Below are 16,879 nucleotides of genomic sequence, written 5' to 3'. Positions count from 1 at the left end.
ATTACCGCAAATTGGGAAATTTCTCTGAACCCCACGAACGAAAGAGCCTCGACGTACCGGAAACCCACACACAAGCAACAAGCGGCGCCGATTGGCCAACTGCATCTCCGCGGTTCCCCCTCACCTCTCCGCCTCCTCCAGTCCTTTTGGACTCCTCCTCCTCCTCTTTTCTCCACATTCTCCGCATCGGCACACGAGTGGAAGTCAAAGTAACCTTCTCCACCTCGAACTCGACACCCTTTTTTCTCAGAGTTTGTGTGACACGAACATTTGCCATCCAAAGACGAGAGAGCGGTTCGCCGAGTTGTGTGCTGCGGGAAGCTGTCTGGTCCTTCGGTGGCATATTGCCAGTACATTGCACAGGAGCAGAAAGGGGCGGGTGTCTCGAGGTACCACTCAACCTGAATCTCCCTGACAAACTCTATCATCGTACCAGACGAAAATACCGTGAACCACCCCTGGCCGGACGTTTTCATTACAGGGGAAGGCCATCACCTTGCTAACGTCGCTTCAGGGTTGAGCCTGCCTTCTGGAAAGTGTCCGCACCACCGCACTCCGACTACTCCGCCGTAGTGTCTGTACTCCGTACGCTGTGAAGTCTGTACTCTGTAGGCATTAAGGTTAGCCGCAGAAGCACGGAAGAATCCCGTTCGCCGTCCCAAACAGGCAACCGGGTCCCGTTTCGAAGTCCACGCAGCCCAGGTCCCAGCTTTACCAAGGCAGTGAGCGCATGACCGGGGAACCAAGGTCGATGGGCGACAATCGTTGACACATTCAGAGGAGTACTCCCGTCCTTGCCCCTGGGACCTTGAGGGGTCTTACGCGAAAATGGGCCGTCTTCGCTCCTCAAGTTCAAGACCTCGTCGTCGTCGTTCTTTTCTTCTCCGTCCCGTGCCCGCACTCGTCACCGTCGTCACACTCGTTCCGTGCCTCGTTTTCGCCGTGCAGCAGTTTTGCCAACACCGACATTCGTTCGTCGTCCAGTATTTGCCCAGCATGTTGCGAGACCTCTTTGCGCCGGCCGGCCTCGTGCCGCTGCTGCTCTCCTCTCCGGCGGCCGCCACCCTCCTCTACGCCTCGTCGTACAGCGGCGCCATCACCACCCTGAACCTCACTTTGTCAGGCACAAACGCCACGCAGTCCACCCTGCAGTCGCTCTCCTCTTCCAACGGCTGCGCGCCCAGCCCATCCTGGCTCCAGCTCGACAAGGCCAACGCGAGGCTATTTTGCACGGATGAGGGTCTTACCACCAATGTCGGCACCGTCTCGTCCTTCAAGACCGGCGCCGACGGTACGCTGGAGCAGCTGGCCAAGACAGAGACCATCAGCGGTCCCGTGAGCGCCGTTGTCTTTGGCGAAAAGAGCCAAGGCCTCGCCATCGCTCAGTAGTATGTCTCGATATTAGTTATGACGAGCACGCGCTAACCTTTGCCAGCGGCGGCTCCTCTGTGAGCTGGTTCGACATCTCCAACCCGGCGGCTCTCACGGCAGTCAAGTCCGAGACGTTCAACATGTCGGCTCCCGGCCCCAACCCGTCGCGCCAGGACGCCCCGCACCCGCACGAGGTCTTCCTCGACCCCAAGGGCCAGTTTGTGCTGGTTCCCGACCTGGGCGCCGATCTCGTTCGCGTTTTTGCTGTTGACGGCGCCAACAACCTCGCGGCCGTCGACTCCCTCGTCGCCGCCCCCGGCAGCGGACCTCGTCATGTCGAGTTCCTCGTCACCCCCGAGGGCAAGACGTACCTGTATCTCATCAGCGAGCTTGCCAACACCGTCACCGCATACGACGTCACCTACCGCGAGAATAAGACACTCGGCTTCACTGAGGTGTTTTCCGGCTCCACCTACGGCGCCGGTGCCTCTGCGCCTGCTGGTGCTAGCGCTGCCGAGATCTGGATTTCTGTGAGTTGACGTTCTTCCGCATGAAGTCTTGATACATACTAATAAAGACAGTCCGACGGCAAGTTCTTGACCGTCTCGTCGCGCAACGACTCGGCATTCAGTATCAGCAACCCCGACACTCCCGGCGAGGGCGCCCAGATCCCGTCCGACTCGCTCAACACCTTCACCATTGACGCCAAGACAGGCGGCCTTACGCTGCTGCAAAAGTTCCCCGCTGGCGGACGCATCCCGCGCCAGTTCTCCGTCAGCAAGGCCGGCAACCTCGTGGCCGTTGGTCTGCAGTCCGACAGCCGTGTCGTTGTGATTAGTCGTGATGCTGTGTCGGGCAAGCTGGGAGAGATTCTCACGAGCGCCAAGGTGGACGGCGAAGTGACTGCCGTTATTTTTGATGAGTAGGCGTTTAGCATGAGCGTAGCGGCATATTGCATCTGGGTTATTTATTGCATACCGCGAGTAGATCTTAGATACCAATCAAATCAAATTAGTGTATAGGCAGCCGGGGACCCGTAATGACCTCAGTGGTGCCCCTGTGACATGCTCGAGATCCATGGTACAGAAATGGCACACCTGAAAACTCTCACTGTTCGCTTATGCGGGCGTCGTGAACCATAAACGCTCCTCGGTCACGTAGGTAGGTCAGCACACCGAGTCGGGAAGATGACGGGTTCCTAATCCGGTAACCGAGGGGCGGCTCGCAAGCAAGCCCACGTGCCCAAAATGGCTGACCCCGTTTGAGCAAAGTTCGGATCCCCGGGTGGGCCATATTCTGCAGGTCTAGATGAGAAGATACCAGGTCCATGCGAGGCTGCGCGTTCCGATGTGTACGTCAACTCGCAAGACCAGAGTCGCGGGAGCGGAGTGGTGATAACGCAACATTGAAAGTCACACTTGGATCAGTGCCGACGCAATGTCAGAGGGCAGCGAATAGCATCATCCAGACCGGCACTTGAGGCAATGCGAGTGCATATTGTTCGTTCTGCTTGATGACGCGCTTGAGGGATACGATCATTTCTTTCTTGTAAAAGCTGAGGCATTCCGTGCTGTACATCTCTTAAGCCTTGGGAAAATCAATGGTAGAATACTCAGTTCGACTTATTCCACTCCAGAAGGTGCTCGTCCGCGGCTGGCACTTTGAGTGACGGAACAGAGGCCATCGATAAAGTTTGGTTCAATGCTACCGTGATCCTGGGGTTGTCAACCGGTATAAACTCGAGAAAGGTTCCGACGGACACGGCAGAGGAATGCTGCTTCTTGGCCTGGTCGGTCGACATGCAGCAAAACTACAGAGTGTCAAAGTCTGGTATCGAATTAGAACCCCGGAAGCGGGTAGTCGGGAGGGACTTACGGTGTGGGGCATCCATCGCCATGTCTGGTGTGTCAGGGAAGCGGCCGGCCGTTCGCCCGTCCGACCCCGGATTCTCTTCGGGGACGAACTCGCGAGATAGGAGCGTGGACCGTCTTGATAGATCTTGGTCTAAGAGAGTAGTCCAAACGTCGATTTCGTTGTCTTCCTTTTGAAGCGTGCACATATGCGATGCATCTTTCGTCAAGAGTCAGCTAACCAGTGACATGGTATGCTCGTGAACCCTGGCCATGGACGTATGAGGACCGAGGCGGGAGCTCGTCAATCTTGTTTGGAGAAGCGTCCCGATTTGGGTGTTGGAGGGGTGGTGGTTAATCTACGTTCCGGCGGTTCTCGCCCACCACCCCTCATGACCTGACTGGCGTTGTAGTTCTGTTGAGCACCATGGCAGGGTCTTGCTGAACATGGCGAGACAATCTCTTGCAACCCCAGCTTTTGACAGCGGCACAGCTGGTGTTGTCTAGATTGGACCCGAGGGATTTCTAGAATCCGGAGGTATTAGTCGAGCCTGGTAAAGTGGCGAGAGCGAAATGAGGTTGGCAGGAATGCTGCCACCTACTTGGACAAAGTCTCGTCAAAGTGTACGAATAGCCGTTAGCGTGACGAAGGGAGTCGGCATGCAGGTACAGGCGGAGAGACTGGGGCCACACAAGGACACGGCAGACAGCGGAAGAGACTCGGGATTGGGCTTCATTCATTATGGAGTTGTGGCCATGGATAATGGGACGGGGTTGCAGTGTGAAGTTTGTAAAATTACGAGGGAGGTTCGAAATGCCCACTGCCCTTAGTAAGCCAGGTATTGTGAGGTACTTGTATCCGTACTTGTAGAACTCGCAGCCGAGAGGAAGGGGATACCCTCAATTACTCCAAATAAGGCAGGAAGGCACTTTCACGTTCTCCCCGCTCTGGGGGGGAGCACTTGCCTCAAGTCAAACACTCAAGGTACTTTATCGATGTACTCTGTAAGGTAGTTGCGGCCCCTCCCCCAGATTGGCAGGGCCGATCGACACGGAGGGCCCTTTCCCCATGAATGCCATAAGCTCGGAACGGAATTAAGGCACGGATCAATACTTTTGTGTACCAAATTCAACTTCAAATTAAGGTAGGTAAGGTATGAGGTTGTTAACGCAAAGAACACATGTTTCTCACCATCCACGGTGGACAAACATGGACAAACCGGCAGCACACCATGGTGCTTCTTCCACTACCTTACTTTGTAGGTATAAGCGATGGCCCCTCTGCTTAGCGTGCGCCGTTGACCCTTGTTCCCCATCTCATCCTCTCCCCGAATCCCATCCCATCCCATGCCCGTTTCGTCCCATGCCCGTTGCAACCGTCGGCTCTGGTTGGCCTGGCCTGACCTGATGTCTGCCGCTGCGGGATGGGGTAACTGTCACGGTGCACCAATCCGATGGATTCTCGCTCCAACGACTCCAAGCCGGGGTCCGGGGCAAAGGGGGATGAAGCTGGCCTAGAGCTCCCGTCTGCTCACCTGGGGGCACTCTGCTCTAGGTACTCAGACGACTGTCTCTTTTTACCCTCAACAGCGACTTGCTGCCCATCCTTGGCCATCCGACACCAACAACGCCATAGGATTGCTTCCTCCGCATTTTATTTTCCCTCCCCCCTTCCTCCTCCGCCTCCGTGATTCTCCCATAATTACTGCTCCACAGCCGTGTGCATTCATCTCTTCTCTGTTCCGTTGTCTGCTCCCTTTTCATACGGCACCCCCCAAAGAAGCTGTGAAACGCCGCCTCGATAGCTTCGAGGCTGGTCTGACTGACACCTTTCGCCTCGAGTCACGCACCCCCCCCGTTCAGCCGAACCTAATCGCATCGGTCCGGTCTTTGTCAAATCCAGCCTCGCAATCGCAGCTATTTAGCCATCGGCCCCTCCCAGTCGCCGCTTCACTCAGCCATCCACCCGCCTGAGCTGCGCTGTCGCGGCGCACCACCATCTGCCCACCACGTCTTCCACCAAGCTTCTTCGTCTCCAGACGCAGCACGCCATGTCCCCGTCGTCGACGGGTGACTCCCCGCGCTCGGCCACGGGCAACGGTAACGCGGGGAGGTCTTTTCCCGTCCCGTCGCGCGAGGCCTTCAACATCGACGTCCCCTCACCTTCCATGACCAACGGCATCCACCCTCTCAAGTCGCCCGCCTCGCTCAAGGTGCAAAGAACGCCCAGTTTCAGCAGAGATGGCTTCTTAGGTCCCGTGCAAAAGGCCCGGAACATGTCTCAGTCCTCCGAGAACCGTCCCGATGCTCTGACCAATGGCATGCACAAGGCGCCCAGCGACGAGGGGTCCAACCCGCTAAAGAGGAGGAACACGGACGTTGGCGTCGACTACCCACGGAGGAGAGCCACCATTGCAGTATGTGAATTGGATTCAACAGTAGACACCGTGAGCTGACCAACAACAGTGTGAAGTGTGTCGCTCCCGCAAGTCTCGCTGCGATGGCACAAAACCAAAGTGTAAGCTCTGCGCCGAGCTGGGCGCCGAGTGCGTCTACAGAGAACCCGGCATTAAGCTGGATGCTGGGGACAAGCTGATTCTCGAGCGCCTTAACCGTATTGAAAGCCTGCTGCAGATGAACATGGTTGCCGGGCAGGGAAACGGCATCGCCATGAACCAAGAGTCGCCATCGATGAGCAACGGATCAGGCCTTAATGGGGACAGCTTGATGGGCATACCAGGCTCGGGCAACGCCGTCTCCATCATCCCCAACGGCGGCCTGGGCACGTGGAACAACCCGACAAACATATCAACCATGCCCAAGATGCATACGAACGCGGCGCTTCACCTTTTGCAGTGGCCTCTCATCCGCGACCTCGTCTCTCGCCCCTATGACCCCCAAGTCCTCCTCCAGCTGGAAATGGCCCGCGAGCCTCTCCATTCGCTCACAAAGACGCCGTGTGTCGACCTGTCCAACACGACTGCCTACATCGAGGCCTACTTTGAGCGGGTTAATGTCTGGTACGCCTGCGTCAACCCGTACACGTGGAGAAGCCATTATCGAACAGCCCTCTCCAACGGCTTTCGCGAGGGCGCCGAGAGCTGTATCGTCTTGCTGGTCCTGGCCCTGGGTCAAGCGAGCTTGAGAGGCAGCATCTCACGGATCGTCCCGGGAGAGGACGCCCCTGGTCTGCAGTACTTCACGGCCGCGTGGGCGCTGCTGCCCGGTATGATGACATCTAACAACGTTCTGGCGGCGCAGTGTCACTTGCTGGCTTCGGCCTATCTATTTTACTTGGTGCGGCCCCTGGAGGCGTGGAACCTGCTCTGCACCACCAGCACCAAACTTCAGCTCTTGCTCATGTCCCCCAACAGAGTCCCACCCAATCAGCGGGAGCTGACTGAGCGAATCTACTGGAATTCGCTGTTGTTTGAGAGCGATCTTTTGGCCGAGCTGGATTTGCCACACTCGGGCGTCGTTCAATTTGAGGAGAACGTCGGCCTTCCTGGCGGCTTTGAGGGCGAGGAACAAGAAGCGATTGGCCGAGACGACCTCTGGTATTTCCTCGCCGAGATTGCCCTGCGGCGGCTCCTCAACAGGGTCAGCCAGCTAATCTATTCCAAAGACTCGATGGCTTCCACCACCAGCCTGGAGCCGGTGGTGGCGGAGCTCGACTTTCAGCTGACGCAATGGTACGAGAGCCTGCCGATGCCGCTGCAGTTCCCCTTCACCCGCACCCTCCTCTCCGATCCGGTGCAGACCGTGTTGCGCTTGCGCTTCTTTGCTTGCCGGACGATCATCTACCGCCCGTACATCTTGGCCGTATTGGACAATGAGCAGGCCGTCCTGGACCCCGCGGTGCGTGACAGTTGCCACAAGTGCCTAGAAGCCTCCATCCGGCAGCTGGAGCACATTTCACAACAGTAAGTTCCAAGTGCTGAATCATTGCTCTTGTCTTGACGCTAACTCGCCGCAGTCACGCCGGACACATGCCGTACTTGTGGCAGGGAGCGCTCTCCATTGTATCGCAAACGCTACTGGTCATGGGTGCGACCATGTCACCCTCTCTGAGCAGTATCCTCCTCACCCTCGTTCCCCATAGGGAGACCATCGATCAGATCATCAACGATGTGGTCATGGAGATCGAGCGATACTCGACACTGGCCCCGAGCCTGAGCCTGGCAGCCGAGATCATCAAAGAGGCCGAAGTGCGAAGGAGGGCATACCTGAGCGGTTGAAAGCCGCTCGGCCCGCCCGCCTATTCGAATTGCATCTAGTTGTCTGCAGCGGGCCACCCATCTCAAGAGTGCGACCCGCGGTAGTCTCCTGCTCCACGTTGCTGACCTGTCTGCGAACGATTCTGGGGTTGAGTGCCCCGCCGCCCGTTTGACCGGGAAAGCAGGTGTACAGTCGCAGCAGCATCGCGCGTGCAAAGCTACACTGAACGGTGGAGGCATCCATCTGGGGTGCAGACAGAAATCCGGGGTCACGCCATCTGGAAATGGGGGTTGGACGCCGCCCTGCGAATTGGCGTGGCTTGGTTGGCGGGTAATACTTGATCTTACACGGTATTCGGACCGAAATCCCGGCATGACCACCCACACAGCCAATGAGCCAGCCTGGCGCCAACCCATTTCGAGATGGCTCTGCCGCCGACCCCCGAGAACAGAAAGAGAGAGGAAGAGGCGAGATGCTGTCACTTTTCACAGAGGGCAAGTCTGGCGGAGTGGTCATTAGCACGCAGTCGCAGCACTTCACAGGTAGTACTCAGTGGCAGCGCTGAAGGTGGCTGGGATCACCGGCTCCAGGGCGTACGGGTTTGGGCGGTTCTGGAAATATACATTGGGCGGTTCTATACGAGCCGGCCATGGATCATTTTGGGGAGGACGAACAGTACACTTCTCTGGCCCGGGGACTTGGCTCCCAAAGAACAGGGCTGCCGAGATGTGGTGACATAGTAACTGTACAACATAGCACTGCCGATGAAGAAATACCCCATTTCCTGTCTGTACCTGGAGGGAGAAAGACGGCCCCAATTATCTATGCATCCATGAACATGCGAATGTGACCATCTGGCCTGCGTTACAGCTGCAGAGGTTGAACTCGACCTCGACACCACCCGACCGCGGCAACGTCCTGAATGCAGAAGGTCAATGTGTTTCGACCTAGATTGCGCGGGAACTTGCGATTCGTTCACTGGTACACTGGGACGCGACCCCAACGACTCATCTATGCGGGGTAAGGTAAGGCAAGGCCAATCTACCCCCGCGGGGAACAAGGTGAATGAGGTGCATGCCCAAGGTCAGGTACGCGAAAGCGAAAGGGGGGGCTTCCGGTCACGCGGCTGTACTCTGGCTGTTTCCTCGTCCATGTCCGCGTGATGCTGCGTGCGGTTGAGATTCCAGCGAGGCATGGGAGGTCTATCTCACACGGGATTCGACCTAGGCTGAACTTGAATATCATGATGGCTTAGACGTGGGGGTTCTGAGAAGTGCATATCTTTTTCGTCCGCAGTGCCGTGTCTCGCTCAAGCGCCAGAAGGGGGAGCATCGAGGGCTCTGATATATGTCCTTGCTGATATGCCGCCGATGTGTATACCGGATTGGCACCGTAGCGGCCGGATGGCACCGCATCAATGGGGCCCCATCTTTTCAGGAGTTGCCGCATCTGCCGGCGCGGGGTGGGGCTATCGGAGGGGAGGCCATCGGGCTGCATCAGACGGGGTCACGGGGTGAGGTTCTTGGCTGCGATGGAAGGAGAAGACGGGATGGATCCACCAATCGATTTCGGGCTGGGTCCCGCCCGGGTTTCCAGAATGGCGATGAGTGCGAAGCAGTGAGGGAGTCTGTGGTGTTTTGTGTCGTTTTTCTGCCCGGCGCCAGGCCGCTTGAATTTTTCTTTTCTGCCTACCTACCTTATCTGGCGCGGGATGCGTTGCACGACAGCGATGTCGGAGGATATCGAGGCACATGCGAGATTTGAAACCATGGAGAGGCTGCCGCGTACACGAGACTTGAGGCAGGCGGTCGGGTGTTTGGTAGAGCCATGGTGGTGTGGATTTATGGTCTAGGAAAGAACCAAGACGATTCGCCAGCCAAGGCTGAATCAATGAATCAATAGGATCGAAAAGACACAGAAAAAAAAAGCAAAAAGCAAAACTAGTCGGTTAGTGGACAATGTGTCGAGGCGGTCTGCAGACGCCAATGACTCGGGGGGGAGGAAGCAGATGCCAGATGGAGGGTGCAACGGTCCGGGTCGGCCCCACCTGCGCCAATCGGCCCCGTGGGTAGCTCCGATCTACACTTTTTCGTAGCCCGGCCGAAAAGAGTGGATCAGGCACACCCCCAATTTCAGCATGCTCTGCAGTGGGCAGGAAGCCGATGGGGATTTTTCGTGATTAGGGTACGAGAGTTTGTAGACCCTCATGAAGAAGAAGATCACGCATGAATAGCCAATGTTAACTGCAGTGCATGGCCCCCCCGGGCCCCCTTTCACGACATGAGACTGTCGGCCAAATCACAGCGTCCGTGTGCTGCGCCGGCACCGCTGCCGCGGGCTGGGATCCCTGTGGAACGGCTGGCGGTCACGGGTGGAATGCGAGGGCTGAGGCACGTGCGCTTCAGGTCTGGTGCTGCGGTGAGCGCGCTTGAGGTACGAGGTGCAGCGCAGTTAGCGAGCTTAGGTAAGGTAAGGTAGCTGAGGTGAGACTGTGAGCCTGGGAGGTGAGAGAAAACGGTGGCGGGCAGTCCCCTGCAGGGACGCTGAGTACAGGGCTCAGCACCGCTGCACCACCCGCTAGCCTCCCGCCAGTGCACCCACACACATTCCGTTAGGCTGGTTAGGTTCGCCTCATGGTTAGGTTTGGGCTGTCAAAGAGGCAGCCGCTCCCGCGCTGTAGGCGCACATCGGACTGGCCGCTAGCTGGGACGACTGTAAGACGCTTGTATGGACACACGCGAGAGGGTTTTTGGTGTCCGGGTGGTGCAGGGACTCTCGTGGTTTGTGGTGGGAGGCTGGAACGCGACGAACGAGCGGACCGGTCCATTTGAACACGAGGGCGGGTCAAACTGGACACTGAAAACTGAAAACTTCATGGCCGCTCCTCTGGATCCAAGGGGGGGGATCAGAGTCAGACAGAAAGAACAGAAGAGGGTATGGAGCAGCACGAGGCGGGCAGAGGCAGAGACAATTGGATCTCGTTGTAGACGTGGGATTGGATGTGAATGAGTGAACAACCGCACAGAGACCTAGAGATGAAGGAGGCGGAAAGGTGAAGCTCCCCGCTGCCCGCAATAGGGGCCAATCGGTTGCGCTGTGCCTCGGTGGCGCCCTGTTCCTCCCAGTGGCAGCTCTTTCGGGGCAATCCAATCCAATGACTCCTGAGACCTGAGTACAGAGTACGGAGTACCTGGGAGGTGAGTCTTTGCCAGGGCTGTCACAAACGTCCAACCTCACTCTTCTCTCTCTGCTTTCTTTACCTTACTTCGTACCGTCTCTTGTTCTCTCTTCCTCTCCCTCACCTCACTTGGACCTTGCTCCAAAGTCAAAGCTGCCAGCCCTCTCGCACATGGGTCGATCCAACTAAACCGATCCTTCAAACCGTGATCCATCGAAACGTCGATATCCACTGTCTCCCCCGTCCGACCAAACAGCTGCCGCTGCTGCCCGATTGATACCTCACCGAGGGGCACCAAAGACGAGAGAGACGAGGCAAACCAGTCGCGGCTTGCTGTCGTCAGTTGCAGGACACATTCACGAGAAGAAGAAAAAAGGAACAGACAAAAAAAAGCAGGGCGCGCAATATCACCGCATGTGCATGTCCGATATGCAACCCGCCATCCAAACCCAATCACCGCTCCACGGCATGCATTGAAACCACCCACTCACGAGCAACCAGCTGTCAGGGTGCACGCAGTACGCAGCACACACAGCACATCCTTTCTCGACACTAAGCCTACCTTGTAGATCCAAGGCCGTGAGACCCTCACCACACGTCCCCCCTCGACTCCCGACTCCCGACTCCCGCTACCGCTACCGCTCCCGCTCCCCTTTTCTCCCACCACCCTCAAAACTCGTCGCACTCCCGGATGAGGCTGGCTCCAGCCCAATGGCCTATCGAGATGGCGCAGAGTTGCACAGGAGAACGAGCCGTTGGCGGCATCCTCCCAACCCGCCGCAAATGGCCGACTATGATTGGCACCCGATCCCTCACCCTCACATGAACTCTCACCCCAGCGTCGCTGCTGCTGAGTCCGCCTACGACCCGATGCCCTACCGGAGACCCAGAGACTTTATACAAGGGCCCGACAGCACGAGCTCGCCCTCACCCTTGGGACCACCACCCAGAAGAATCGTAAAGCTCAGCAGTGCGCCTCCCACCCCAGGAGCCACGATGCCCAGAACCCCAAAGGCCGGTGCTCCGTATAGAAGGGGAAGGGTCCCGGTGGACAATGGCTATAATACGTACGACGACGAGGAGGAAGACGACAGTGAGGAAGAGTCAGACGACAGTGAGGAGGAGGAGGAGGAGGAATCTCCCCTAGCTAGGCGGCGACAGCAGCAGTCTTCCATTCGACACCGTAGCCGCAGCACCGCCCATCACTCGAGGACGCGGCCGCCGGTCTATGAGTCGAGACGGTCGTCGAGGTATTCGCGGTCTGAATCGGAGTCGGATTCGGATGAGGACTCGGAAACGAGTGACTCATCCGAAGAAGAGAAGCGGGAGACACAGCGAGAAAGAGAAAGGAGGGCGCGGGAGCGGGAGAGGTACCAAAAGGCAGCACGGCATGCTCAGACCGTCGTCGAGCGGCGGACGCCCCCGTCAGCCGACAACACACCCAAGCGCCGTAGAAAGATCAAAAAGATCATCTACATGGAGGAGGACGGCTCCACGGAGCCTACTCCGCGGCAGTCTATGGGCGACCTCAGCCGCTCGTCCTCGCGGCACCGCTCTCACCCGTCCTCGTCGCGTCCGGCATCCGAGAGACACTACCCCAGACAGCATTCCTATAGTCCCGTCAGGAGATTGAGCCGCCATCATTCGTCGGCCAAGACGTACGAAATCTCTCAGCCTCCCAGCGCCACCAAAAGGTTGGCGTACGAGATTCTTCCAGATAGGGGTCGTCTCGACGTGACTCCCAGTAGGCATTCCAGGAGACACCAGTCTCAGGTTGTGTACCCAGAGACGCGGTCGATCCGCCGCTCCAACACCGTATCGGGGGCATCGCATGTCACGTCGCACACGCGAAGCACGACTTCGTCGAATAGGCCGGCGTCTACTTTTGTTGGAAACGCGCTCACGGGGAGCACCGTCTCCCGCTCGTCAGAGAAGCCAGCAGCCAGGTATGTTGTCTACAGGTGTGCATCTGCACCAGCTAACATCGCCCAGAGTCGAGTGTCTCGTATGTATGGAGGAGTTCCAGCCGAGTAGAATCGCAAAACTCAAGTGCGGCCATCGATTGTGTGACGCGTGCCTCAAGAGACACTTTAAACTATCCATCACAGACCCGCAGCAGATGCCTCCAAAGTGCTGTGCCGCAAACATACCCTTGAAACACGTGGACCACTTGTTCACGCCCGAGTTCAAGAAGAAGTGGAATAGAAAGTTCTCAGAGTTCACGGCGGCCAACCGCATCTACTGCCCATCGAGAAAGTGCGGCGCATGGATAAAACCCCAACACTTTCGCAATGAAGGGGGAGGTCGCCAATCCGCCAAGTGCGGCCAGTGCAAGACCAAAGTGTGCTGCTCTTGCAACGGCAAATGGCACTCGTCGAGGGAGTGTCCCAACGATGAAGAGACGACGAGGTTTCTGGACCACGCCAAAGACGAGGGATGGAAGATGTGCTACAAGTGCAGTCACATGGTTGAGCTCAAGGAGGGCTGCAACCACATGACGTGGTAAGTTTCCTTTGATGTATTGTTTTCGGTCTTTGATATTTGATCTTTGGTCTGGATTTCCTGCTGACGCGAGATAGCATTTGCGGAGCGCAATTTTGCATGGTGTGCGGCACCAAATGGAAGAGCTGTGATTGCCCTTGGTTTAATTACGAGACGGTCGAGGCGGAGCGGCTTAATGAGATGCATCGGCCGTTAGTGATGGGCCGAATAGAGCGTCCAGACCAGGGCACCGAGACCCCGAGAAGCGCGCGAAGCATCCGATCAACCGGCGTAGGGCACACGACGCCTCGTTCGCGTTCCCAAGAGTACGATAACAGACTGATGCGGAGGTTCCAAGAGAACCGCGACGAAGACCTCGCGAGGACGATGCAGACGTACGAGCTCGACGACGCGTATGACCGAGGGTATGGGGACCTCGTTGGCATCGGCAACACGGCGGGCCACTTCATGAACGAAGACTATCGCAGAGACTCTGACGTATTCGCATCCGCACCCATACCGCCTGCGCCGACGCCGCCGACGGCGTTTGAGCGACCGCCGCCGACGGACTACATGTCGGGTGTCAACCGGGCGAGAGGCCTCCCCCAGGATCCGCTGGGGCAGCGATTGGCTGAGCGGTTCTCCGAGTCGCGTTCGAGTCCAGGTGGCCCCCGGCCGGGTATGATGGCGCCGCCGCCACTGCCACCGCTCGCGGCCATGACGGCTCCCATCATGGGTCCTCCACCTCCCATGATGGGACCCATGGCCATGGGCCCGCCGCCGCCGATGCCACCCCCGATGCCGATGCTGAGGCGGCACACGATGGAAGAAGAGTTATACAACAGCGTCAGATCGATGCGGCCGTCCGAGCGGGTGACGCCGGGGCGGATGATACACGACTACGAGATGGAGGCGGCGGCGCACGCGCACACGCCACGGAGCCGGAGACGAATGCGAGAGGAGCCCAAGTCGTCGACGCTCGCTGGTCTCACGGGCATTGGCCGCGGCGTGAACCGGGTGCATGAATGGCGAAACTATGTGTGGCCTGGCCAGCCCGAGGGTGAACACGCGGCCGTAGCGTGATGCTTTACGACAGAGAAGGAGAGAGTCATCTTATGAACAGAAAAAGAAAAACAGCGAAACACAGCACACAGCACGACTTATGATTTTGGAAATTTCCCGGCCACGTTTCGGTTCCACATTGCGCGCGTTTGCGGGTTGCGGGTTGGGGATAGGCTGTCTGCTATTTTTTTCCATGGTGATGGGGTGGGTGGGTTATTACTTATGCATGTAATACTAAAGGCGTGATATATCCTCAGATGGAACATGGTTTTAGGGGCGGGCGTGATTTTCTCGGGGAATTATACAAAGTATTAACGAAGCATAACCACACAACCTAGATGTTTTTGTGCCATGCCTTGTATGCTTGCCTCGCTCAGGTCAGCACAGTGCAGTGAAGCAAAGCACAGCTGGCTCGGCTCGTTTCTCATGTGAACTCTCCTGCCTCGGTCGGTTCGCCGTGTGAGCGAAGTCTGGTCGTAGGTTGTGAGATCTGTGTTTTGCTCGGATCGCGACCGTCTGATGTCGTGAGTCAGGCGAGACGTGGAGGATGCCTATTCTGGAGTATGGGCGCCCATGTTTATTTTACGAGTATTTCTGTGTGTTTATGTTGATTTTGCTGTTTTGGTGAGTTGTTGATGTCTTTGTTGGCATATGGAGTTGCTTGTGGGGTGTGTGTGTGTGTGTGGTACTCTATCTGCGAGAGTATATCGAACCCAAGCTTTGGCTGTGTAGTGTGTACGGACCTGGGTCCGGGGTTTGCGACCGGGTTCACTTCGTTGGACCTTGGACGTGGGAAACTGAGGCTTTGGCTGACTCGTTTGGTATGGTTCATGTTGATGTTCCCCCGTTCTCCGCTGGCTGGCTCGTGACGTGGACGTTTGGATGTGGATGTGTGAGGTTCTTGCATTGACGGGCTTATTTCGCCCATCTCAGGGTACTTGCCTGGGTTTTTTTGTGAGTGCTTGGCCACATCACATGTGTTCCCGATCTCAGCAAGGAGTCAGGAATGGAGATGGGATGAGATGTGTTGTTACCCTATCGTTGCATTCAGCCGACGTTGCTCGCATAGGAGAGAGCGCACGTCCGTGGTGGAAAGCATGAGGTGGTTGGTTTAGTAAGGTGATGTGAGTGGTACGGTACGTCAGATTTCCTCATGCTTTTGATCTCAGCCGTACACAGGACTCTGTAGATCTGTCAACTCTGTGAGATTCAGTGGTTGAGTACATAACAGAGTTTGGGGCAGCGTTGGAAGATGGATGAGACCCCCCACCAATGGACATCTCGATTCGATGTTCCATCGATGAGAGTCTGGCGTGGTTCACCCCGGTAAGGAACGGCCTCTTACGTGAACCTCCAAGGCTCCAACTGGGTGCTGGCAGCTGTACGCAGTAGACTGATGTGTAGCGTAAGGCCCCAGACGGTGGGGTTTTAGGCTGGACTGATCTTTTGTGCTTGCGGCCTTGGCGGGGGGTTTGGACTGGGTGAGAATCTGTGTCGAGGCAAGTATGGCATTTTCAACTTTTGGTTGTCATGAGTCGGGGCATGATTTGAGAGTGAAGGCTTGGGTGAGACTTTTACACATGAGCCTGTCTCCTCATGTACAGCTCATCCCTCTCACACATAAACCCGTCTACTCATGTGTACGTTATCCTTCTCACAAATCCTCACAGATCGGATCGCGTAAAAGTGTACTCGATGACCTGGATTTCATCGGGAGCTTTGCGAGGAGGAACCCTGCTGTGTAATGAGGCGACGAGAGTGTACAGCACTGTGTGACTGTGAGCCCTCGTGAGGTGGACTCGTGGATCTCGGAGAGTTGCAACTTGAGGCGGGCATGGCGGGGTTGTGGACGAGGTATCTCTTGTATGAGTGCGGCTGCCAAAAGTTACCTAAAAGCTTAGCACTCGCTTGTTGTTAATGGACTGACGGGGAAGATGAAAAACTGGGACGGGAGGAAGGGGGGGGTACCCAGGGCTGCCGAAAAGGCTTCGTTCGCCCTCGCCCAATGACGTTGACATTGTCTGTGCGTGCTGTATGCTCTTTAGCGGGCACCCAAACCGAAGCACCCACGCACCGGTGGCACCCAAGCCTTCCCCCCACCCCTGTCCCTGGTCTGCCGGATCCCTCGTGCTCTCTTTTTGCCCATCGGCGCCATCGCTCTCGGGCTGCTCGCTGCATCTTGCTGGCCGCTCTCGTCGGGGAATTCGACATTCTACCTTATGCAAAGCTTCGCCCTACCTTTACTTTGCGCGTTCAACCTGGAACCCAATATAACGTACCTTACCTTGTGCCAGCTGTACCATCCGGGGGGCACAGGGCCATCCAACCGCAAGCTCCGTGTTTCTCCCCCATCGTCTTTCTCCTTTCCCCATCTTACCTACACTCACCTACAAAGTCTACAAAGTCTACAAAGTACACCCTCCATTACCTTGGGTACGACCGCACGTATTCGTACTTTGTCACTCCGAATCCTCCTACCTCGGGTTACACCTCACATGCCCTCTCGAATTTTCTTCAACCCTTGCCTCCGAATGCAAGACGATTCACGCGATTCCGGCTTTAGCACGTATTAAAATATCCCGAGCTCCAACCGTGCGATTCTCAACTTCTTCGCCCATAACCCTTTGTCGAAACTCCTCCCTCCCCCCGATTCGAATCACCCAGAGATGACGGCGTCGACAACGAACCAAAAGTAGACAACCTCCCCCACCCCGGCACA

At 56.9% G+C, this 16,879-nt stretch overlaps 3 protein-coding genes across 3 annotated transcripts; all 3 read left to right on the top strand.

Moving 5' to 3' along the window:
* Positions 1-996: 996 nt before the first annotated feature.
* Positions 997-2,297, top strand: N0V96_004709 (uncharacterized protein; the record flags this gene model as incomplete). The annotated part of the gene is made up of 3 exons (XM_065757197.1): positions 997-1,385; positions 1,406-1,901; positions 1,953-2,297. The coding sequence occupies 3 exons, from the start codon at positions 997-999 to the stop codon at positions 2,295-2,297; spliced, it is 1,230 nt and encodes a 409-aa protein (XP_065614410.1).
* A 2,975-nt stretch (positions 2,298-5,272) lies between these two features.
* N0V96_004708 (uncharacterized protein) lies at positions 5,273-7,459 on the top strand (the record flags this gene model as incomplete). Its single annotated transcript, XM_053196569.2, has 3 exons — positions 5,273-5,638; positions 5,688-7,144; positions 7,198-7,459. The coding sequence occupies 3 exons, from the start codon at positions 5,273-5,275 to the stop codon at positions 7,457-7,459; spliced, it is 2,085 nt and encodes a 694-aa protein (XP_053045970.1).
* A 3,941-nt stretch (positions 7,460-11,400) lies between these two features.
* N0V96_004707 (uncharacterized protein) lies at positions 11,401-14,181 on the top strand (the record flags this gene model as incomplete). The annotated part of the gene is made up of 3 exons (XM_053196570.2): positions 11,401-12,563; positions 12,610-13,119; positions 13,197-14,181. 3 exons carry the CDS (start codon positions 11,401-11,403, stop codon positions 14,179-14,181), a joined length of 2,658 nt encoding a protein of 885 aa, XP_053045971.2.
* Positions 14,182-16,879: the final 2,698 nt, after the last annotated feature.

Source organism: Colletotrichum fioriniae (genome assembly GCF_027942845.1).
Source record: "Colletotrichum fioriniae strain IMI 355084 chromosome Unknown scaffold_4, whole genome shotgun sequence".
NCBI classification, from domain to species: Eukaryota; Fungi; Ascomycota; class Sordariomycetes; order Glomerellales; family Glomerellaceae; genus Colletotrichum; species Colletotrichum fioriniae.
Note: the sequence above shows the minus strand (reverse complement) of the source record. Positions and strands in the feature narration are given on the sequence as shown.